This window comes from Bubalus kerabau, chromosome 1 (assembly GCF_029407905.1).
Source record: "Bubalus kerabau isolate K-KA32 ecotype Philippines breed swamp buffalo chromosome 1, PCC_UOA_SB_1v2, whole genome shotgun sequence".
Lineage (NCBI taxonomy): Eukaryota > Metazoa > Chordata > Mammalia > Artiodactyla > Bovidae > Bubalus > Bubalus kerabau.
This window is the reverse complement of record NC_073624.1, coordinates 65,644,189-65,668,432: the sequence shown is the minus strand read 5'-3', so window position 1 is coordinate 65,668,432 and position 24,244 is coordinate 65,644,189. Positions and strand designations below refer to the sequence as shown.

General features: G+C 46.8%; 1 protein-coding gene across 11 annotated transcripts in view; it reads left to right on the top strand.

The window, feature by feature from the left end:
• The window catches only part of BAZ2A (bromodomain adjacent to zinc finger domain 2A), a 35,639-nt gene that overhangs the window by 2,662 nt on the left and 8,733 nt on the right, over positions 1-24,244 (top strand). For 5 of the 11 annotated variants that reach the window (XM_055578037.1, XM_055578071.1, XM_055578058.1 and 2 more), the window contains exons 2-15: positions 2,822-2,905; positions 13,844-13,981; positions 15,582-16,175; positions 17,040-17,225; positions 17,705-17,923; positions 18,369-18,818; positions 18,964-19,024; positions 20,291-20,399; positions 20,570-20,671; positions 20,836-21,046; positions 22,323-22,423; positions 22,699-22,764; positions 22,945-23,178; positions 23,314-23,568. In XM_055578037.1, the coding sequence (XP_055434012.1) occupies positions 13,846-13,981; positions 15,582-16,175; positions 17,040-17,225; positions 17,705-17,923; positions 18,369-18,818; positions 18,964-19,024; positions 20,291-20,399; positions 20,570-20,671; positions 20,836-21,046; positions 22,323-22,423; positions 22,699-22,764; positions 22,945-23,178; positions 23,314-23,568 (2,724 nt within the window). In that variant the 5' untranslated portion in view covers positions 2,822-2,905; positions 13,844-13,845. Of the gene's footprint in view, positions 1-1,689; positions 1,885-2,821; positions 2,906-3,394; positions 3,535-3,809; positions 3,935-8,289; positions 8,408-13,843; positions 13,982-15,581; positions 16,176-17,039; positions 17,226-17,704; positions 17,924-18,368; positions 18,819-18,963; positions 19,025-20,290; positions 20,400-20,569; positions 20,672-20,835; positions 21,047-22,322; positions 22,424-22,698; positions 22,765-22,944; positions 23,179-23,313; positions 23,569-24,244 lie in introns of those variants that run through there. The other 6 variants (XM_055578080.1, XM_055578081.1, XM_055578083.1 and 3 more) reach the window with 5 other exon arrangements.

The following is a 24,244-nucleotide window of genomic DNA, read 5'->3' as shown; positions in this document are numbered from 1 at the left end:
TCTTACCCCAGAGTCAGGGAATGGTGGGGGGTGCCACCCAGAATCTTGTGATTCTGGGCTTAAGGGGCTGTTGGAGAACAGTGGATGAAGGGCTAGGACTAAGTCTCTAAGGGTGTTGGGGGTGGTGAGGAAGGCCTGGGAAGCCCGGCCTTTTCTATTCAGATGCAAAAGAAGTCCTGAGGAAATTAGGTCTTTCCCCATCCTCTTCTGAGACCAGTTTGGATAAGCTCCTTGGAGAGTTTGAAAGAAGACTGCTGAATCTGAGGGGACCATACCAATTTGGAGAGAAGACGAATGAGGTCCTTTTGATGGCGAGAAGAATCTGGCCTCCCCAAAATACGGGGTGGGAGGGTGTGGGGGGAGAAGACTGTTTTCCATTAATCTGGAGAGGAGAGTGGGACAGGTTGGAATGGTTAACAGGTTGAAGGCTATCTCCCCACTAGACCCTATTAACATGTGAACCCTTCAGCCAGTGAGGGCAAGGGAGGTCTTTAATATTGATAATTACCCTATCCCCTCCGTCCAAATCCAGCTGAGACCTTAGCTCTGCCCCTTTTCTTCTTGCCCTCTCATTCCCCACTGTCCCCAGTACAACACACTCCAGAATGAAGGGACAGGGTGTCTGGATTTGAGTCATGTTTCACAGGCTGAGAGGGAGCTGGGTGGGGATGGGAGATGAAGGAGAGGGTGGTCAGCAGTGGTGGTTGGGGTTGAATTCCAGGAGTGCCTGGACAGGGAGAGGGAGAAGTAGAGGGATGTAAACGAATCCGCCGTCTCTTGCTTTCTGTCTCTTTCCCCTCTGAGCTCCAGCCCTCTGGCTTCTCAGTGGAGCCATGCACTATGGCAGCTGACCCCAGTCAGGGTGGTATAGCAGGAACACAGGGAGGGTGAGAAAGGGAGAGCAGGTGCTAATTTCTCCCTCCCCATTCTCTTTATTACCCGCCCACTGGCCTGGCTTGTTAGAGGTTCAGAATATTCTCTAGCTATTCTTCTCACAAGTTGCTGAAAAAAATGACCATTTGCCCCTTCCTGTTTCTAGTAGCTTCCTAAAGAGAGATGGGGTAGAAATTGTCCACATCTGATAGGACTGAGGAATGTCTGGGGATCTAAAGGGTCAGTCTGCCCTCTGTCGTCTGGATGTGGGGGAGAAGCACAGCTGCTCTTTGGGGTGGCTTCTGGCAAGAAGGAAACACCCAGCTGTTGGCATATTGACACCCCAGCCTCATCCTTACTCAAAGAGCAAGGAAGACCTCTGATTAGAAGGGACGAGGAGGGGTCTCATTCAAGGAGGAGGGTGATTGTAGTCTTTCTGAATCAGATGGGAAAGAATGGATCCTGCCTCACTTTCTTTTCTAATCCCGAGTAGCCCTTTCCTATCCAACACCCTTCTTCCCAACGGCTCCTGGCTGGGATAGTCCTAGGGGTTGCCCTGGAGACTAGGCCTGAGGCTCGGAAGGGGTGGGGGCAGTCAGTGGGGCACAAGAGTAACCGGCTCTTCCGGAGAGGAGTGGAGCCAGCGGGTGGGTGTGTGTGGGTGTGTGGTGGTGGGGGAAGGGGGCGTGGCTACACCCGTCTGACTGGAGCAGGCTCCTCCCCTGCCGCCCGCCTCCTACTGTCCTGCCCACTGATAGGGGGCGGGAGGTAGGAAGTTCGCCCTCATCTGCCCTGGAAAAGGAACAAGAGAAAAAGAAAAAGGATACCTAGCTCTCTCTCTTGTCCCTTTAGGAAGCCAGTTCCATGCCCTGAGCTCTCTTCTTCACTTGTCTTTATTTGGGGGATGGGGGAGGCATTCCTAGGCAGAAGTTTGCTGGGTCCTTGCTTTCACCAGAAGAAGGGACCCTCCCTCTACCCTGAGTGTGATCCCTATTTACCCAGAGACTTGAGGTTAGTAGGCTTTTAGGGGTCTTGATTTTTTATTCAAGGTGACCCTATAAATCTGTTATTGAGTCGTGGAGGAGAAAAGGATTTTGATTTCTGTCTGCTCCTTCCTACTGGCAACCTATTTTTTTCAGGAGGAGAGACATCCTCCTAACCCTCCTCAGCCTGTCTCTGGCCTACACACTTTGAGCTTTGCTGAAGTTCACTTCCTTCTTAGCTTTTCTGAGCCATTTGTTTGTTGTGGTGAATGAAGTCTGTCAAAACTCAGGAAGAACTCACTTCTCTGTGGAGCAAGAAAATCCAATCTAGACTGATGGATTTGGTCCTGCCTTACTCTGGTCCCACCCAGTTTTCAGATCTTCTTCCTCCCCAGACTCCCAGAGGAAAAAAGTATTTGTTGACCCCTGCAACCTGCCAGAGTTTCATCATCCCCACTCTGAAACTGTTCCTCTTCCAGAGAATTCAGCCTGAGTTTTGCACAGTTAGGCAGTTGTTTGTAAAACTGCATTGCAATGAATTGAATAGGAATTATCTTGACGCCTGCAAAGTCTGTTGAGTTGCAAGGAAAAAAAACCTGGTTTCTGGTCACATTTTATCCACTGTTTGACCTTGAACGAGTTGGTTACTCCCTTCAGGCCATAATTTCTTCATCTAACAAGAGAAGATTGAACTAGAAATTCTCTAAATTCTAACATCACATATGACACTGTTCTCCATTCTGGGCCTCTGCAATAGACATTTTAGGTGATAGATTTTTCCTTTCTTCTCTCAGAAGTTTTCACATATAGCGCTATCAGAAAAAGTACTGTAACTATATAAAAAGTGATTTGGGGCACCTTTTTTGCTGGTCAGTTTTCCTGTTCCTCCCCTGTCCGTCTGACCAGATTTAGGCTAGACTCTGGCCTTCCCTTTCTCGTCTTAAGGTTCCTTTTCTTACCCACAGGAATCTTCCTGACCCTCAGGGTCCTGCTGATGTCGCCGGGAAATTGGTGATACAGGCAGGACCGGGCTGCCATCCACGGGGCAGGTGAGTGGGCAGCAGATGGAGCTTGCCTTCTTCCACCTCTATACCAGGATTTAATTTTTTCTAACCTTTCCGCTCCTGCACTTCCACTTTTCCACTACTTATCATGGGAAATAGCTGCCCCCGAAATGATCTCCCTATCCTATCTCCCGCCCCGCCCCCCCCTTAGGGGACTGGCACATGTCTTGGTCCTAGAAATTTGGTGTAGTCTTTGAGGTTAACCTTGGGTTCAGGGCACGCCTTTCAGCTTGCTCAACGTGATGCGGGACTACCGCCCACAATGAAACAGTGCAGAGGTAGCTTACCGGTAAGCTAGGGTGACGCCGCGGCGCTAGGACCCAGATCCGGGTCAGGGAGCCGGGATGTCCGGCGCTAGGACCCGGCGGCGAAAGGCGGCTCTCTTGCGACCGCAGCTTCCCCGCCCCCTCCGGCTTCGACTCACTCCTCCCCCGCCGGCCATGTTGGCTCCGCTCGGGCCCCGCGGTTGAGCCGCGTCCCCCTCCCCCCTCCCGGACCCCAGACCCCCTCCCCCGCGTTCCCCTCCCCTCCTGGCGCCCGGAGCGCGGCCATGTGAACCGCCAGTCCCCCGGGGAGAGACAAGCCCCGAGCCTGGCTGGACGCCGCCGCCTCAGGTCTGTTGGGAATGTGGCTGGGGGCCTGAGGGGAGGGAGCCCCGCTTTCATCCGAGGTTTCCCTCAGGGAACGGAGGCTCTGGAACCGCCTACAGCCTTGAGGGGAAGTAGAGGGAAGAGACGCCGACTTTCTAGTTAGGATCCAGCCCTGGGCGGGGGTCTTTCCGCCCGGGGGGCTGGAAGGAGAAGGGGGCTGGCCGGCCTGCTGTAGACCCGGGATGGGGCGGCGGGGGCGGGAGCGAGAGGAGCTGTGGAGGCTCCCGGCGACGGCGGAGGCTGCGAGGAGGAGGCGGAGAAGCCTCCTGGCTGGTGGAGATGACTCCTGTGGGGGACTCAGGGTGGAATCCCCGGGAGGGGCTCCACCTCTTCAGAAGGGGTGGGGATTACCCGAGTGCGAAGGGTAGGTGAGGGGGTTCCCTGGACGGGTTACACACTCCGTTTGTGGGGGTTGGGGCGTTTTGGCAACGGTGAGTGGAGGTTAAAGGGTTTTCCAGGGGTCTCGGGGTGTCTCCTTGGCGGAATGGAGGGGTGGGTGCACGTTCTCTTGAGCTTGGCGAGCAGGAGCGAGCCCTGCTGGAGTGAAGCTGTGCTTGGCTTGGGGCCCTCGAGTCCAGGGAGAATCCCCCACTCCAAGGATGGGGGTTGGTAGAGCCGGTGCTGAGGCGTCCGGATTTGAGCTGGGCTTAGGGGCCGGAGGGAAGAATAAAGAGGGAACCCTTAACAAGCGGGATCCCTCTCTAAGGGGATCCCCATTTCCGTGGCAGAAAAGATGATCCTGCATCATCCCTTTCTTTCCTGAGGTCCCCAGTTTTCAGGGGAAGGCAGTGCCATCAGCAGTCATCCTTTGTAGGATTTGTTGGAGTGAGAGATTTGCATCCTTCGGGGGGCGATGCGGGGGGATAGCTTCCACCTCCATCTGTACACAAACAGCCCCTCCCCCAAGCCTCCCGCAGGAAGTGGCCGGGAAATGGCAGCTGTGCGTTTGCTGCTGCGTCTCTTGTTGTTTTGAAATGTCCATTTTAATCAGATTTGGTTTCATTTTCTGAGGCCTTCAGGCAAGCTTGGATCCTGCCAACCATGTGGTCTGAGAGTCCTTTCTTTCGACTTTTTTTTTTTCCCTTTTTAGTAAACTTAATTTGTCAACTGAAAGTAGTCACTGCGGTTGCCTCACTGATCCCAATCCCCCCTCCAAAGCGTCTCTGTCTCCTTGTCTGGATTTTTTTCTCCTGAGCTAGAGGTCATAGAAAATCAAACTCACTCATTCACCAGCAGGGCTACACTTTCAGTACAAGTGATGCAAATTCCCTGAGTGTAAAGAGCAGCCAGGAAGACTTGGGATCTTTTGTGGCATGAGAGTGGCTTTTGGGGATCTTGATTTATATGTGTATATGAATATTAAATATATTCTTACATATGACAGTTGCTCTATTGCAGACCACTTGAGCAAGTGAGCTTGTGAAGAAGTTAATTCTGAGATGTGGAAGAAGAGGAGGGAAGGGGGAAGATTTAACTGAGTGGGATTTATGTGTTGGGGTAGGACTGATTTGCAGAGTGAGGGTGGTGGGCTTGTTCCTCAGTGGTGATTCTAGCCTGAGAATAAGTCCCTGTTGGAAGCCTGCTAGTTAACATAGGGGATGGTTTACCTTCTGCAGAAACAACTCATTAGGAGAGTTAGTTATCATATGACTTACGCCTCAGTTCATAAAAGACATTCTCTCTTATTACCATTCATGGAGAGTGGTAACCTTTTCCCCTGTTCTAAGCAAAGTCATGTGTCTGCGAAGATTTTCTTTTTCTCCCACCTGATAATCCCAGGAGATTTTTATTGCAGCGGACAGTGATGGACTCTGTACTATGCCCCCAGGCACTTAGTTAGACCCTGGATTTGGTTTGAGGTGAGTTGGCCACGGAATTTTATTTATATTTTGAGAGATGGAAGTATTGAGATCATTTGAACTACCCTGAAGATGGCTTAAGCCTAACATTTAAATAATCTTTTCAGTATTTTCCACCTGAATTGTAGATTCTTAGATTAAAGGTCCAGGATAGGACCTGGTAGACATATGATGATGTGACAGCAGCATCATCACTGTTAGGATAGCAGCATTGCTCTTTTTACTGGGGCTGTTGGAGTTGATATTCTGGAAACAGTAAAAACAAGTTCAGTGTCATTGTCCTTTTTTTTGCCCCTCTGCTTGACTGGTTGGCTCCTTTGAGTTGCTTTCTGACAGGGTTGACTTGACACTGATTTTTAAGTTCCCCTTTCTTCAACCTTTGTTTACCTAGATTGGGGCCTGACAGAATAGTAAATTGGTTTTCCCTGTTGGAAATTAAAACAATAAAGGAAGGAGAAGGACTACTCCTGTTTCTTTGGATTCTTTAAGAGAAGTTGATATTTGAGATAGCTATGGCTTCATTCGATGTGATTGATCAGAAAACTGAATGAAGTAAAGCTTTCATGTCCTTTTTGTAAAATGGATGTAGTTTTCTCTCAGAAGTGGATTTCTGAATATTGACTTTGTTGGTTTTTTTTTTTAAGCCTCTCTGTAGAGGAGAAAATTTGAGGTGTAGAGAGAACTATGTGGGCCGACCTCAGAGTCAGTCAGAAATCTAGAATGCCCTGCGAGGCTCATCTTGCAGTCTTGTGGTTCTGGAATTGGGTGTTGCCAAGGGAGAAGCAAAGCTTGTTAGGGTTACTGTGTCTTGCTCCTGTTGACCTTTCTTCTCACCTCTGAAGAGGTCTGCTATATTCTTTTACTAAAATAATAAAATAGTTAAAATAATGTGGAAGTTATTCCAATAACTGGTATGCTGCTCAGTCTTGTGTGAGATGTGTACAGTGAGGCAGTAATGTCAGAAATTTTATTTCCTATGACATAGAGTGACTTATAAAACTCTTGAGGATTTTGTGGGGCAAGTAATCTTCTGGATTTGTTTCTTAGGATATGAATGTTCTCATATACCTCATAGCCCAAGATTATACTTTCTCAGCATTGTTGCACATGGGTCAGAGGGACCATTTTTCACCACCTTGTTGTTTTTCATAATTCTGATCTATAAAATTATAAATTTATAAAACCTGCTTCACTAAACGGGATCTTTACCCTGCCTTCTCAGCTCAGGTTTTTTTTTTTTTTTTTTTTTTTGAGGAGGGTAATATATTTTTGAAGAAAGGGGTGAAGTCTGACTGTTAGAGCTGAAATTGAGAAACAGAGCTTGAAAGGGAAATAACCTTGTTACAGCCTCTGGAGTGTGGCTTTTAATGTCCTGCAATTTTAAAGGCATTTCCAGTTCTCTGGTGAAGTGACCAGAGCAGTGACAGAAAACCTAGCCTAGATTGTTGGTATGTGGTTCCTTTATTCAGTCACCAAAGATTTTAAAACCTGCTATATACCTTGAGTGTTCAGTTAAATCATGCTTCCCTGTTTCTAGGCCTTATTTTCTGCATGAGACATCTGTCTAAAATATGTCAAGATTTGGGGCCTTCCCTCTAGAAGAGTTACCTCTATGAACAATGAAACTGAATTTTTTGTGTTCCTACTATTCTCTGAGAATGGTAGGAGCAAAAAACCTATTCTATATTGGATGAGTAAATTGATAGTAACACGAAAAGATAGGTTTATTCATTCATTTGCTTAATCTACAGGTTCAACAAATATTTCCTTTCATTTTTTTATGTACTCAGCACTAAATTAAGTGCTGGAGATATAATGGTAGAACTAATACCTGGTTGATGCTGTAGAACCTACATGTGTGCTCAGTCGTCAGTCTTGTCTGATTCTTTGTGACCCCGTGGACTGTAGCCTGCCGGGCTCTCGAAGTTCATGGGTTTTTCCATGCAATACTGGAGTGGGTTGCCATTTCCTACTCCAGGGGATCTTCCCAACCCAGAGATTGAACCCATGACGAACTCTTGAACTGGCAGGTGGATTCTTTACCACTGCGCCACCTGGGGCCCCTAGAACCTACATAGTATAGAAGAAATAAGAACAGAGAATAATCATCTTTGTGTTCTGTGCAGCTTGGGCATGGCAGTTGTCTTTGAATAGCTTTCTTTAGTATAATAACCTTCCTTCTTTCATCTTCCTTCTGCCTCACTGTCCTGACTAGAAAAGGGAGGTTAAGGAAAGGACATTATGAGAGAATGAGCCTCAGTCAGTATGGCTATAGTCTGAGTCAGCATTCCAAGGGAAGTCAGTTACCAGTGCTGTCAAAATGGACTATCCTGACAGGAGAAGAAGGCATGTTGATTTTGTGGCTTGACACTTGGAACTCTATTGGTGGAGGAAGACAGCCTAGCCAGGGAAGGGGTTTTTAGATTTGAAAGGCAAGTCATCCTTGTTTGCAGCATCAGGCATTGGGAATAGTGAGAACTTTTGGATCTTCCCCAGAGAATAGGATAGGAATGGGAAATGAGGCTGCTTTTGTATTAGAGCAGAGTTTTTCAACCTTGAGCAAGAGCCAAATAATCCTTTGTTGTGGTGGGTTGTCTTGTGTATTACATGATCATTAGGAGCATCCCCAATGTCGATTTCTTAGATACCAATAGCATATACCTTTCTACATAACTAAATGTCCCCTGGTTGGGAACCACTGTATTAGAGTATGGTGGGTGAATCCAGAGATGTTCAGTGTTCAGAAATATCATAACATGCACCATTACAAATCTAAAATATAGTAATATGATTTATTTACTATACTGCAAGATTTACATTCACCGTTTAGTAAAGACGGGTGTTTGAAATCTCTTCCTAGGCCCCCATATTAGAAATCTCTCTGGAATTTTAGCATTCTGTATGGGAAGAATGAAGCAAGAAGCTGCAGGCATTGCTCAAGGGTCCAGCTGGATGGTGTTGATGTGTCTTGTTTGGGGGTAGGTAGCCTCAGAGGTCTGAGTGTTGGTGTTGGTCAGGGCACCTGCAACAGTGTTGAAATTTGCAATGTTTATTTCAATACTTTGTGCATTGTCAGCCTTTTTCTGTTAAAGCCGTGTCACAGGTCCACAGAGTAGTACCTCTTCAGTTGCAAGTGAGAGAAAGAGCAGGCTGTTTGGCCATGTGGCAAGAGCTTTACTGCCTCAAGCTTAAGGGGCAGTGTCCCTCCTTTAACTCTTATAAATGAAGCTTAAAGTCTCTTAAGAGATCCATTTACATAGTACTGGGACTGGGCTGGGTGCTGGCCTGATTGTACTTCCTGGTCAGGAGAGATGTCTACTATTCTGGGGGTTGAGCACTAACTGATTTCCTTTTTTTATTTGGCCAAAATCCTGTTAGTTCAAAGGGAGACACTCTCCTTTGCTTTACTGTTCTCATTAGCTCTAGATGGGAAGACATGATTTACCTTCAGGCCTTATCGTGAAAATCATCTTGGGTAGAAAGGTTAAAATAAAATACCTCTGATTTTATTGCTGAGGGGACCTGCCCACATTTTCTTTGCATTCCTGTACTGTGGTGCCATATTTAAGTGACATCTGAAATTAAAAGGCGCTTGTTCCTTGGAAGAAAAGCTATGACAAACCTTGACAGCATATTAAAAAGCAGAGACATCACTTTGCTGACACAAAGGTCCATATAGTCAAAGCTCTGGTTTTTCCAGTAGTCGTGTACGGATGTGAGAGTTGGACCTTAAAGAAGGCTGAGCAGCGAAGAATTGATGCTTTCGAGTTGTGGTACTGGAGAAGACTCTTGAGAGTCCTTTGGATAGCACAGAGATCAAACCAGTTAGTCCTAAAGGAAATTAAACCCTGAATATTCATTGGAAGGACTGATGCTGAGGCTGAAGCTCCAAAACTTTGGCCACCTGATGCAAAGAGCCGACTCATTGGAAAAGACCCTGATGCTGGGAAAGATTGAAGGCAGGAGGAGAAGCAGGTGACAGAGGATGAGATGGTTGGATGGCATCACTGACTCAATGGACATGAATTTGAACAAACTGGGAGATAGTGAAGGACAGGGAAGCCTGGCATGCTGCAGTCCATGGGGTTGCAAAGAGTTGGACACGATTGCGCGCTGAACCACAAAAGTATACAGTGAGTCTGGCTGGGAGGATCATCCCTGCTTTTGTAATATCTCATAGTAGTAAAATAGTAATGGTTTTAAAGTAACTTGTCAAGGTCACACAGCTAGTGGTAGTAGAGCTGGAATTAGTACCTAAAGCCCACTGTTGTTCCACTGATCTCACTGCACAGCACAGAGTATTCTATGTTTCTTTCTAGGAAATTTCTTATAAATGAAGTGATGGTGGTACTGGTGACCCCTCAGTAGAGGCTACTGGGGAAACAGACCTCAGGCACTAGATAACTTCTCATTCCTTTTACTTATCTGATTTCTGTAAGCCATCCATTTATGCTTGCTGCTGCTGCTAAGTCGCTTCAGTAGTGTCCAACTCTGTGCGACCCTATAGATGGCAGCCCACCAGGCTCCTCTGTCCCTGGGATTCTCCAGGCAAGAATACTGGAGTGGGTTGCCATTTCCTTCTCCAATGCATGCATGCATGCTAAGTCACTTCAGTCATGTTCCACTTTGTGCGACACTATGGACAGCAGCCCACTAGGTTCCTCTGTCCACAGGATTCTCTAGGCAAGAATACTGGAGTGGGTTGGCATTTCTTTCTCCCCGTTTATGCTTATTAGTATATAATTTGTGAGACAGGAAATGGTATACTGTCCCAGACTAGCAGAGATGAAAAAGTCACTAGTTTCCTCATGGATTCAAACAGAAAAAGGACAGCTAACTGTGGCCTATCATTGAGTGGGAGAATATAGTCCAGCAGATATAGGAGAGAAGATGTGTGTCTCACACACCCCAGCAGATATGTGGCTGTGCATAAAATTGGAGGAGTGGAGAGGTGGGGATCAGATGAGATTGGCTCTCATCTGATCATCAAGCATAGATAGCATTTCTAGACTTGTGTAATGAATTACTGAATATCCTCTCTGTGATGTAAGTTTGCTTATAGCTTTGCTTATTATTATTTTGGCTGTACTGCCTGGCTGGAGGGATCTTAGTTCCCCCACCAGGAATTGAACCCAGGCCCCAGTAGTGAAAGTACCGAGTCCTAACCACTAGACCAGCAGGGAATTCCCTGTGATGTACACTTTCCCAGGTGGCTCAGAACTTGCCTGCCAATGCAGGAGATGTGGGTTTGATCCCTGGGAAAATCCCTGGAGAAGGAAATGGTAATCTACTCCAGTATTTCTGCCTGGGAAATCCCCTGAACAGAGGAGCCTGGTGCGCTATAGTCTACGGGATCGACAATCCATGGGGTCCCAAAGAGTTGGACATAACTTAGTGACTGAGCATGCATGCAACCTAGGAGATAGAGGATGAACTTTTCTTCCTTAATGTCTTTCATTTTGGAAGGATCACTATTCTCACAATGCTTATTTATCAGACCGTTAGTGCTAAGGAGTGGCCTTTAACTATAGGGAAATCTTGGAGGGCCCTGAGGTCTTCTCTGTAGAGACCCAATTTCTTCATTGTTGCCTAGCAAGTTTGGATCTGCTGCTTATTTTAGAATGAAGATAGGAAATCCTGTATGGTAAATAAGTTTATCCTAAAAACTTTTTCTCCCTTAAATTGACAAAATACATTGGCTTTTATTTTTCAAATTCTAGTTAAAATTGATGAAGGTGGAGACAATTACAGTATTAAGCATGGAAAATCTTATAGCTATCATACCATATGCTATACTGGGTTTTTGTTTCATGCTCAGGTTCTTAGGTTTACCTAATGGTGGCCAATTTGCATTATCTAGCATGTTCAAGAATATGGTTCTTATAAACCTTGGGCAGTGGTCTTATATATTCTTAACTAATTTATTCATTCTTTAAAAAGCTTTACTTCTAGTTATTTTATTTTTTTAAGAAGTTATTAAAAAAAAAAAAAAAAACCTCACCTAGGGGACTTCCCTGGTGGTCCAGTGGTTAAGACTCTGTGCTGCCAGATTTGACCCCTAGTCAGGGACCTAGATCCCACATGCACAACCGAATAAAAACAAAACAAAAAATGTAACCTAGGACTTCCCAGGTGGCACAGTGGATAAGATTCCATCTGCCTGTGCAGAGGACATGGGTTCAATCCTGGTCCAGGAAGATTCCACATGCTGCAGAGCAACTAAGCCCGTATGCCACAACTATTGAAATCTGCGTGCTCTAGGGCCTGCAACAAAGAGTAGCCCCAACTCTCTGCAACTAGGGAAAGCCTTCTCGCACCAATGAAGACCCAGCACAGCCATAAATAAATAAAATTATATATTAAAAAACACACATAACCTAGGTCTGCTTATTATTTCATCTTGGGAGCTTGATAAATCTTTCTACCTGAATTCTTCTGTCCTTTTTCAAAATGTAGTAACCAGAGGAGTTGCTTTTTCTGTATCACAACAGATCATGTCTCGCACATGTCAAATTAGTATGTGCTAGTATATCCTAAGAATCTGATTGATGTGTCAGACTTTGCCAATAATCCTAGCTTCTGTTTCCTATCTTTCTTCCTTTTTCTCTTTGCTCTATCAAAGTAGTAAGAGTAAAAAAAATTTACTCTTTAAAAAAAATTGTTTTTTTAATTTTTATGAAGATCTATTTATTTTCGGCTATACTGGGTCTTAGTTGCCACACTGACTTTGTTCAGTTGGAGCGAGCGGGGGCTAGTCCTTGTTGTAGTGTGTGGGCTTCTCATTGCGGTGGCTTCTCTTGTGGAGCACAGACTCTGGGGCGGTCACGCTCAGTAGTTATGGGGCACAGGCCAAGCTGCTCCACTGCATATGGGTTCTTCCTAGACCAGGGACCAAACCCATGTCCCCTGCATTGGCAGGCAGATTCTTAACCACTAAAGTTCCTCAAAATAATTTTATTTATTTATTTATTTTTGGCTGTGCTGGGTCTTTGTTGCTGCAAGGGCTTTTCTGTAGTTTTGTACAGAGGGGCTACTCTGTAGTTGCAGTGTGCGGGCTTCTCATTTTGGTGCACAGGCTCTAGGGTTCATGGGTTTCAGTAATTTTGGCTCCCTGGCTCCAGAGCACAGGCTCAATAGTTGTGGTGCATGAGCTTAGTTGCTGTGTGGCATGTGAGTTCTTCCTGGACCCGGGATCGAACCCATGTCTCCTACAGTGACAGGCGGGTTCCTTACCACTGAGCCACCAGGGAAGCGCCAAAGATAAATTTATTCTAATCATCATTCCTACTAGTATATCACCTCATATTCAGTAGAGGGTAAAGAACTTTTTAATCATATTTCTCCCCAATGAGCCACTGCATTTTACAGTTTAAGTACCTAGCAGTTCTCTCAGTGACCCTTTACATTTAAGCCACAAAACCAAAACATGGGGAAGTAGTCATAACAAAATACTGTTCTTTAGTTTTCCAGCTCTGACACTTTCCAGAGCTATGTTCTTGAGAGCGTAGGATTTCCCATGAAAAAGGAGTAGAAGTGTTACTTGATGATTTGAATTTTGCCATTATGATCAGCTTTCCTGAAATGTGTGCTTTTCAAATTCCTTTACTCAGGTAACTATACTGTCTTCTGATGTCTGAGGCTATAGATAGGATAACATGAAAATTAACTCAACTATAATAATAAAACATGATATGTATTAAATATACGTTTTCTGCCAACATGTCCATGCTTTCCTGTCAAAAGATGGCTTTGGGAACCTTCTGTAGACCCTGAGAATGGGACTCTGACCTTAATTGAGGGGGAGAAAAACGGATGGAGAATGTTTGATTGAGGGTTAATATCTAACACAGAGGGGTAGCCTGGGCTGGGAGTTAAAAGGGTGGAGCTTATACCGGGGAAAGACTCCTCCAGGCAGCTATTTTGGTTTTTCTCCCTAACTCTTTGTATCTCTACAAGGCTGATTTTTTCAAAAATACTTTCTATAGGGTCATTGTCCAGATTGAACGTGAACGTGAAGTCACTCAGTCGTGTCCAACTCTTTACGACCCCATGGACTGTAGCCGACCAGGCTCCTCTGTCCATGGGATTTTCCAGGCAATAGTACTCGAGTGGATTGCCATTTCCTTCTCCAAGGGATCTTCCTAACCCAGGAATCAAACCCGGGTCTCCCGCATTGTAGACAGACGCTTTACCGTCTGAGCCACCAGGGAAGTCTAGATTAGGAGTATATTTCCTCTTCTTCTCTTTTTCCTCAACCCCTATTCTCCCCACCACTCTGCCCTGTCCAGTACTTAGATAGGAGAAGGGTAAGTAAAGTAGATGGAAGGGTGGGGGCATTACTTCTAGAATATTTCAGGTGACATAACCTTGTTTAACCGCTAGTATTTTTTTCCCCTTTCTCTCCCCTCCTACAGAAATGGAGGCAAACGACCATTTTAACTTTACTGGCCTTCCCCCTGCACCTGCTGCCTCAGGACTGAAACCCTCTCCCTCCTCAGGGGAGGGGCTCTACACTAACGGGTCTCCCATGAACTTCCCCCAGCAAGGGAAAAGTGAGTGTGAGGGCCATGTGGCCTGGGAGGGAGTGGGCTTCATTTTTTTATAGTAGATTGATGGGATCAGTGGGCTCGCCTCTGGGTTGGCTATTTCACAACAGCTCTCTTTTATGTCAGGTAGGAAGGGAGGAAGTGAATCCTCAGAACTCCAGCTGCTGGAGAGAAATCAAGCTTCTTAGAGCAAGTTCTAGGGGGTTTTGGAAGAAACACTGTTAGTTTTAAGGTTGGAAGAGATTAGAAGAATATACTGGCCTTTTCATATTAGCTTGTTCTTCTGTTAGCCCTGTTCCCTGGCTACTGCCCCAAAGTGGTGAGGTGGCTACTGCTTCTGATAACCAGGTTGCACCCGTGAGAAAGAGATAAAGGGCCAGTCCTCTGAGAAACTGTTTTTAGAGGTTGGAGTAGCCGCCCCTAGGACTGGAGGTAGAGGGGTTGGGTGAGGGTTGGGATGTGTTTGCCTTTTAGTTTGTGCAGCGGAGAAGAGGGCGGATGCTTGAAGTGCCTGTATCACTTCCTGTCCTTGTGGATAGAAGAGAGGGACAGGGAGAGTTTTAAGTTTACCTACTTCCCCAGAGAGAAACATCTGTAATTCCAGACGGAAGTGCTGCTGCCAGGATCTGGTCTTTCCCTTGATTTGGCTTATCAGTTGCTCTCAGCAGTGGCTCTGCCAAGTACCTCTCTACTCTTGCCTTGGTTTCAGTCAGGTACTTTATGCTTGGAAGCAGGGGGAGCTCAAACGCTTCCCTGTTTCCTTGCAGCAGAAAAATACTGCCCCAGGCTTATGCTTAACCAACACTCCCTCCTCTATTCAACCAGAGGGTTGCAGATAGAAACTCCCTCACACCCCCACCTCCCCTGAAGCTTCCCTAGTATTTTGGTTTCTTTTATTCCATTGCCCTCCAGTCCAGAGGCTGCCATGGGTGTTGAAAGCTGAAGTCTGCAGTACTGGTCATGCAGAGATTCCCCTCGGTGCCTATTACCCTGTGGGGTACAGTGCCTATGGGGAGGGGCCAAGTCCAGTCTCTTCTGAGCTGGGATCTTGCTGCTGTGGTGACTGCAGATTCTATTCTTAGCCCAGCACAAAGTGCTGGATCTGCATGTGCCAGTGAGGTGGAGGCTGTCCCTTCTGGTGCCACCGTGGGGCCAAACAGGCACTGGGAAAGGCAGGGGGGCGGGGGAAGGGAAATGGAGAATTCAGTCATGCCACTCCAAGGGAAGAATTCCTCCAGGGAATGAGGGTGGGGAAGAATGCAAGTCACTGTAGGGATTCGGCAAACAGTTTCATTTAGCAAAGAAAAAAAAAGAAAAAAGCCCTGAGCGTCAGCAGCAGCCATCTCCCTGCTGGTCGTTCCTGTAGTAGGCCGTGAGAGTTCCCCAACCCCCTACTCAGCAGCCTCAGCCGCAGTTGCTAAGCTTACATCCAGGAGCATCTGGGTTTGGTGTTCCCTGGAGACCAGAAAACTGTAAATATAGTAGAGGGGGAATCCCCCACCCCTTCACCTTTACTTTTTCTAGTCAGTGCTGTTCCTTTAGAAGAATTGGTATTGTTACTTGCATACATATCTGAAACTGACCCTTTTCCCTCCTTCTCTGCCAGGTTTGAATGGGGATGTGAATGTTAATGGCTTATCTACTGTATCTCACACTACTACTTCAGGGATTTTGAACTCTGCTCCCCACTCCTCCAGCACCTCACACCTCCATCACCCCAACGTGGCCTACGACTGTCTCTGGAACTACTCACAGTACCCATCTGCCAATCCTGGCAGCAACCTCAAGGACCCACCCCTTCTCTCCCAGTTCTCGGGGGGACAGTACCCACTCAACGGCATCCTTGGGGGCAGCCGGCAACCTTCATCCCCAAGTCACAACACTAACCTTCGGGCTGGGAGCCAAGAGTTCTGGGCCAACGGTACCCAGAGTCCCATGGGGCTTAACTTCGATTCACAGGAACTCTATGATTCCTTTCCCGACCAGAATTTTGAGGTGATGCCCAATGGACCCCCTAGTTTTTTCACCTCCCCACAGACTTCTCCTATGTTGGGATCCAGCATCCAGACCTTTGCACCCTCCCAGGAGGTAGGCAGTGGTATCCATCCTGATGAGGCAGCAGAAAAGGAACTTACTTCCGTCGTGACGGAGAATGGTGCTGGCTTAGTAGGCAGCCTGGAGCTGGAAGAAGAGCAGCCAGGTATAACTCATGTGGGTCCATGAGCTGGGTTGGGAGAGGGAAAATGGGGCTGTGGGGGGCAGTGGCTTTTTGAGGTGAGGAAAACTTGTCTTTCCAGCTCTCTGCAGTGGAGGCTGATTTGCATGTTGGTGATTAGCAGAGCCAAGTGGCTGGTGTTTTTGTGGCAGCAGCACCAGCTCGAGAGTGGGAGTGCAAATTATTTCAAGCTCATGCAGAGCTGCTGGCCTGGAGAGGGCAGGTGGGCGAGCCCGAAACAGCCCCAACAGACACCCTGCATCAAGAAAGGCTTCTTCTAAGATATAGGAAGGGGTTGGAGCATCAGCAAGAGGCAAAGAGGCCAATTTGATTTGACTGTGGCAGAGCCAGACTGGCTGCTAAAGTGGGCTGAGCCCTAAGTAGTGATTGGCACATGAAGGAGGGAAGGAACAGGCAGAGCATACCATTGCTTGTCTACTCAGTCTCCTTTCTTTTTTGTTGTTCTTAGCATTGGTGCATGTGCAGTCCCTCATCTTTTCCCTCAGAATATAATTTGCTATTGATTCCAAGTACAAGGGATGACCACCCTGTAAAGTCACAGGATGTTTTCTCTAACACCTGTTCCCACTGAATGGGGGAAAATAGCTGAAAACATGATGAGTTCTTGTCTCAGACCCCACTCTTCTTTTCCCTTTTTATCTGCTGTAAGATCTTACACATCTTTGTTTAATCAAAGTTCTTGGTATTTTCGGTACCCAACATAGAACTGGCACCCATAAATGTTGAAAGAATGATCATCTGTCCCTCTAGCAAAGATTGCCTACTATAGCTGACTGAACCCGTTGAAGGCACTGACTTTGACTTTTGCCTTCTCCTGGGGTATCCTAGAACTAAAGATGTGTGGCTACAATGGCTCCGTCCCTTCTGTGGAATCATTACACCAGGAGGTCTCAGTCTTGGTCCCTGATCCCACAGTGAGCTGCTTAGATGATCCTTCACATCTTCCTGATCAACTGGAAGACACTCCAATCCTCAGTGAAGTCTCTCTTGAGCCCTTCAACACTCTGGCACCAGGTAGGCTTGGAGATTGACTCCCTTCAACGTATCCATGCAGAGGGTAACTGACTTATACCACCTAGAAGAGATAGTAAGCCAGGGAAAGTATTTGCGAATTTGGGCCCCTGGGGCCCCCAGATGATCCTGGCAGATCACAGTTTGATGCCACTGGCCTGACTGTGCCAATTGCACTCTGAGCTGAATTGGTTCATTTCCCACGTTCTCTCCCAGTGTTCCTTTTGGCCAGGAGCCCTGGATAGGGACTTCTTACAACACAGTTTGGCTATTTGGGTTCTCACTAACTGGAAAGAAAACATTACCTTTTACCACACTGTTTTATGATAGATACTAGAATTTGGTGTTGGTCTGTGGGTTAATAGAACCATTGCCTTTCCTTCCCTAATATTAGAAAGAACCTTCACCCTGTAGGAACTAGAATTGGATATATTCACACTAATATTTCTTAAATCTCACTTGCTGATTTTCTACCCCTAAAGAGCCAGTGAGTGGAGGACTCTACGGTATAGATGACACGGAGCTGATGGGTGCAGAGGACAAGCTGCCTCTGGAGGACAGCCCTGTGATATCTGCCCTTGATTGCCCTTCCCTCAATAATGCCACTGCCTTCAGTCTCCTGGCAGATGACAGTCAAACTTCAGCCTCTATTTTTGCCAGCCCCACCTCTCCACCTGTCCTCGGGGAGTCTGTTCTGCAAGGTGAGTGAGGAAAGCTAGACAAAGTCCTTGACCTAGGAAAAGGTGAAAGTACAGGCCTTAGGGCTGGGAAATCTATGAGAACACTTTGCTGGGAGCTGAGGGGTTATGGGATGGTGTATGGTGGGACTGAAAAAAGGCATTCTGACTTCTTCTCTGTGCCCAAAAGAACTTGTGGGGTAAGACTTGGAGTTTGCAGGATAAAGGAACCCAGAGGCCTTTATTGGCTCCAGGTGAAAGGTATTCACACAGTGAGAGCAGCAGCAGTTTTGCCCTTTAACCTTCATGAATGATAGGGGAGGACAGCCAGAGGCTGCTTCTCTTTTTCCTATCCTAGGGGAAAGCCCTTGAAGTAACCTTGCTTAACTTAGTCCAGGTTTGTCTGAGTAGATTCTCTTATTTTATAGGGTCATTTTTCCTTTATCCATCCTGTCCCTTTGGATTCTAGATAATAGCTTTGACCTGAATAATGGTAGTGATGCAGAACAGGAAGAAATGGAGACTCAGGCTTCAGACTTCCCACCTCTGACCCAGCCAGCCCCTGACCAGACATCCACTATTCAGCTACATCCAGCAACCTCGCCAGCAGTCTCACCAACAGCCTCCTCAGCAGTCTCCCTGCCAGTGTCTCCAGCAGTCTCTCCAGAAATTTCCCCAGCCCTCTCCCCAGCAGCCTTCCCAGAGGTCTCTCCAGCTTCCTCAGCAGCCCTCCCACCAGTCTCCTCCGAAGTCTCCTTGACAGCCTCCCCAGTGACCTCCCCAAAAGCCTCCCCTGCAGCTTCCCCGGCAGCTGTCTTTCCGACAGTCTCCCCAGCAGACAAGGATATCAGCAGCATCCCTGAAACAACTGCTGACCTGGAAGACACCACTGTAGAAGGAGTCCCTCCCTCTGGTAGCGGTGAGTCTCTAGATTCTGTTCCACCCCTGACTGGTTCCAGGGAAACGTATCTGTCTCATGTAGCATTTAGCTCCTCCTCACTGACCTGTTGTTTCAGTATTTTGCTTTACCTCTTAACTTGGGTATCCCTGTCTTCCTCCCCCAGGTGATGTCCTGAGGAGACGTATTGCTACCCCAGAAGAAGTTCGTCTTCCCCTCCAACATGGGTAAATGCTCTAATTTGTTACATGCGTTGACCTTTGACACATTTAATGAATAATTCTAGGAAGAAGGGAAGGGAACTCTCATCTGAGATGGGGGAGGAATGGACTAGACAAGAATAGGTTAAAGGATAGTTATCTGCAATGATAATGTTTCTGGGCATGAGATTCTTAGGCTTTCTTTCTTCCTTTGTCGAGGTCTTCCTTCCCTCACCCATTCTTTCCTCATTTTGTGGCCACTTAGTTTTTTCCTCCAGGGGCTAGTGCTGTTATCTTTTCCAAATTCAGCTGGTGGGTCTGGGGTTTAGGTATCCAAATGAGTTAATTTGTCCTATATGTTTGGAGAAGGAATAGCAGTGAATGGGGAGTGGCTTCATCCCCATGAATCAGGATTTTTTTTTTTTTTAATGCACGTTAAGGGCAGGAACAGTATGTGACCAGAATGAACAAGCTAGCTAACACCAAGGGCTTTGTAGGAATAACTGCCTTCCTGATCTTCCCCACCCCCGCCCCTCTAGGCTACTTGTGGTCACCAAGTCTGAGTTCTGCTTTAAGTTTTGAGAGAAAGATAAGGCTTAGTCTTAGAATAATCTGTTGCTCAGAACACAGAGTTCCTTACTAAACCCTGGCCTCTACGGAGTCATTTCATGGAGTTGGCAGTGAGTGTGTTCTTCTGCTTGCCTCCCTACCCTCTGTCATTTCTGCCTTTATTCTCTTAGGTCTGTATTCTCTCTGCTGGAAGCCCAGTAATTTGTCCTGAATGGCATTAGGGAGGGGGTTTCTGGCTGCTCCTCTGGCTGACTTTGGAAGGGGATGGGTGGAGGTCTTCCTGGGCTTGTGCAGTGTGGTGTGTTGCTTTCCCTTGAGGCACTGAGGGGCTTGAGGCTCAGGCCTGCCTTCTGGCCAAGCTTGTGTCTCAGAAAAAGTGAAAGTGAAGTCACTCAGTTGTGTCTGACTCTTTGCCACCCCATGGACTGTAGCCTACCACGCTCCTCCGTCCATGGGATTTTCCAGACAAGAGTACTGGAGTGGGGTGCCATTTCCTTCTCCAGAGGATCTTCCTGACCCAGGGATTGAACTTGGGTCTCCTGCACTGTAGGCAGACACTTTACCGTCTGAGCCACCAGGGAAGTCTTGTGCCTCTGCATCTACATGCAGTTCCAGTGAGATAGGTGTGGGGAGGGCTATCTGCTTAGTGGGGTTGGCTTCTGGGTGGCTTAAGAGTGGGTAGGGGTGTGACCTGGCGGCAGGGCCCGTGTGTTTCTCTGGCAGATGGCGGAGAGAGGTGCGCATCAAGAAGGGCAGTCACCGATGGCAGGGGGAGACCTGGTATTACGGCCCTTGTGGGAAGAGGATGAAACAGTTCCCGGAAGTGATCAAGGTAATGGAGCTTTCGTGGACTCCTGTAGGAAAGCACAGACTCCTTTTTTGGGCCCAGTGGCAACAGGCTGGCATTGTCTGCTCTGGGGCTTGTTCTGCTTGTGTTGTTGCTGGCCAAAGGGCATGGTAGGACTGTAACTTCACTGATGCCACTTTACCTCCTCCTTGTAGTACCTGAGCCGCAACGTGGTACACAATGTCCGTCGGGAGCACTTCAGCTTCAGTCCCCGTATGCCTGTTGGTGATTTCTTTGAAGAGAGAGACACACCAGAGGTGCACACCCGAGGGTTAAATATACTTTTTTAAATATGAGGAGGGTTGGTGTACAAGCTGCAGCTTCCTTGTGGGATTTGGAGATTCTCAGGCATCAAATGGTTCAGAGGTTCTGGTGGCTTGCGTGAACTTCAGTTGTAACAATGTCTTCCTTCTTACCTCAGGGCTTGCAGTGGGTGCAGCTCTCAGCAGAGGAGATCCCATCCAGGATTCAGGCAATTACTGGGAAACGGGGCCGACCTCGAAACACTGAGAAGGCCAAGACCAAGGAAGTCCCCAAGGTGAAACGGGGCCGAGGTCGGCCACCCAAGGTCAAAATCACTGAGCTGTTGAATAAGACAGACACCCGCCTCCTAAAGAAACTGGAGGCCCAAGGTACCGTGATGTTTCTTAACTTGGGAATTCTGCTCAATCTCTGAGGTGTCTGAAATGTTGATGAATTGGTTAATGCCTGGGTTTCCCAGGAGTGTGACTGACATCTGGATGGAATGAATCTGAATTACCTTCCCTTCTCTGGAAAGCAGCATCAGGGTCCTAGCACTTTTGTGGTGGGGTTTTTTTTTTTTTAAAACAACCAGTTCCTTTCTTGAGTTTCTCTTTAGTGGAGTCTTGTGCGGGGAGGTGGGGTGGTGTCCCAGGAATAATTATGAGAGGAGAAGGCTTTCATGTCCTTTCTTACCATCTTTTAGCTTCTTACTTATCTTACTGGTCTTGCTTGTCTTATGTAAACACTCATTTGCCACCATCATAGAGGTTCAGAATTCACATCTGAATCCAAAAGATAATTGGTACTGTTTTAGTGGGATGGATAGGTAGGAAATGTCTATAATTTTTCAGTAAATATTGCACTTACCCTTATATAGTATGAAGAATGTGAAAGAATTTGGAATCAAGTATCTCTTATTCAGAATTCCAGCTCTGCCAGATTCTGACTGTATGACCTGGAGCAAGTAAAGCCTCATAGTGGTTCATCTGCAGATAGTATCTAAACTTAGAGGGTTGCTGCACAGATGTAGTGGTGGTAGTATTTCTATGCCAGAATAGGATAGGTACTATTGTATCAAAAACATCAGTTCTAAAACACTGTTGTCTGCAGAATCACATCTCAATATCATCTTCCAAAGGAGAAGAAATTCAGATATTTTAATGGAGCAAGACATAGGAGCTGAACATAGGCAATAACTATGTCAGATTTGATAGGATTCTACTAAAGTGTCCATTATCTGGGTCCTTCCTTTCTGGCACATTTTTGCTTAATTGGTGCTTCCAACTCAAGACCACCTGCTTTCTCTGGCAGTTTTTCTGCTTCCTTTCTTAGTTCTAAAATCAGCCTGTCAGGCAGCCTGGGGGAGGGACAGTCTCTAAGGCTACTCTGCTGTTCTGGCCTCCAGGACCCTTTCTAAAGCCATCTAAGTTCCAGAGGCTGGTGCTTCTGGGCACAAGATGCCATTTGTGTTAACCTCCACAGGAGGTTCCTCTCATACATTTTTTTCTCCCAGCGTTTTATGTATACTTTAAAAAAAAAAAAGACAGGCATCTAGTTTCTTCAGGGAGCTGTTTGGAGGCCAGCTTTGTGACAGGCGTGTGCTGGTCTGGATGCTGGAGATTGGTCTGCCTGCCTCACTCTTCATTTTTCTTTTTGCTCTCACAGAAACACTGAATGAGGAGGATAAAGCAAAGATGTGTAAAATCAAGAAGAAGATAAAGCAGAAGGTGCAGCGGGGAGAGTGTCAGACTACTAACCAAGGGCAGGTGAGGGACATCAGCAAGATTCCACAGCAGGTTCACTTCTCCTACAGCTGCTCTGTCTTCTTTTCCATCTCCCACGCCTGCCACCTGCCATTTCGAGAATTTGGCTTGTTCAAAAATAATGTGGACATCTCCAGGGTGAAAGAATTGATCCATTGCCAGCCTCTCATCCCATGTCTCAGCTCTTCTCCCCAGCATCCTTGTTTGTTTTTGAATCCTAGCCCAAGCAGTGATGCTTTCAGAGTTTGAGGAGAAATGACTTCCTTTATGGTTTACAGGCCAAAAACAAGAGGAAACAAGAGACCAAGAGCTTAAAGCAGAAGGAAGCCAAGAAGAAATCCAAGGTAGGTACTTATATGCACAGGCATAACTTTGAAGTCACCAAACTGATTTTGCAAGACATGTGAGTTGGTCATGTTTTATAGTCATGTTTCTGGATATAAGGTGGGGAGGAGGGGACCAGGGAAGGGTGGTGATTTGAATCTTCATGGCACTCTTGATTCCTCTCTCCCTTGGGTGGGTAGGCTGAGAAGGAGAAGGTAAAAACAAAGCAGGAAAAACTGAAGGAAAAAGTCAAGAGGGAGAAGAAGGAGAAGGTAAAAATGAAGGAAAAGGAGGAGGTGGCCAAGACCAAGCCAACGGGTAAAGCAGATAAAGTGCTGGCCACACAGAGGCGCTTGGAGGAGCGGCAGAGGCAGCAGATGATCTTGGAGGAGATGAAGAAGCCCACAGAGGACATGTGTCTGACTGACCACCAGGTAGTGAGGGGAGAACAGCAGGTCCTGGAGGGGCCGCCCATGAAGACACTTCTGTTACAGGAGGAGCCTCCTAGATACCCAGACTGTTGCCTTCCCATGTGTTTGACAGAACACCTACCACTTTTATCCCTACAGCCGCTGCCTGACTTCTCACGCATCCCTGGTCTGATCCTGCCTAGTGGGGCCTTCTCAGACTGCTTGACCATTGTGGAGTTCCTGCACAGCTTCGGCAAGGTGCTGGGCTTTGACCCTGCCAAAGATGTCCCTAGTCTGGGGGTCCTGCAGGAGGGGCTCCTGTGTCAAGGCGACAGCTTGGGCGAGGTGCAGGATCTCCTGGTGCGACTCCTGAGAGCAGCTCTCTGTGACCCTGGCCTGCCCTCCTATTGTCAGGTGAGGCCCTTCCTGGGGTCAAGGGCTTGGGATCCGTGCTTTTCTCAATTTGGCTTTCTCTTGTGAGTTGAACACATGAAAGCCCCTTCCAAAGTGATCAGGACAAGTAAAGGGAGATACACAAATGGTCCCCAAATAAGAGTGGTTTGACTTACAATTTTTCAACTCTACAGTGGTTCAAGAGTAATAGGCCTTCAGTAGAGGTACTTAAGGTTTTGATTTTGATCTTTTCCTGGACTGGAGAAATGAAATAGTACACTCTCACGGTGCTGGGCAGCGAGTCAGCCATGCATGTCACTTTTGCAGCCATTCTGTTCCTCACTTTCAATACTGTATGCAGTAGATTGTGTGAGATATTCAGCATTTTATTATTAAGTGGATTTGTGTTAAATGATGATTTTGCCTTCCTCTAGGCTAATTTAAATGTTCTGAGCATGTTTAAAGTAGGGTTGGCTAAATGGTCATGTTCTGTAGATTAGGTGTATTAAATGCATTTTCACAATATTTTCAGTTTATGATGGATTTTCTGGGACATGATCCCATCATAAATTGAGGAAGATATGCATACTACATGCTATGCCTTGTAATTTACTGCCTTTTTTCTTATGTTACTTCTCATTGCTTTATGATTTTAGGTCCTGATTCTCCATTATTCTCTCCAGGGACAAGTGGAGGA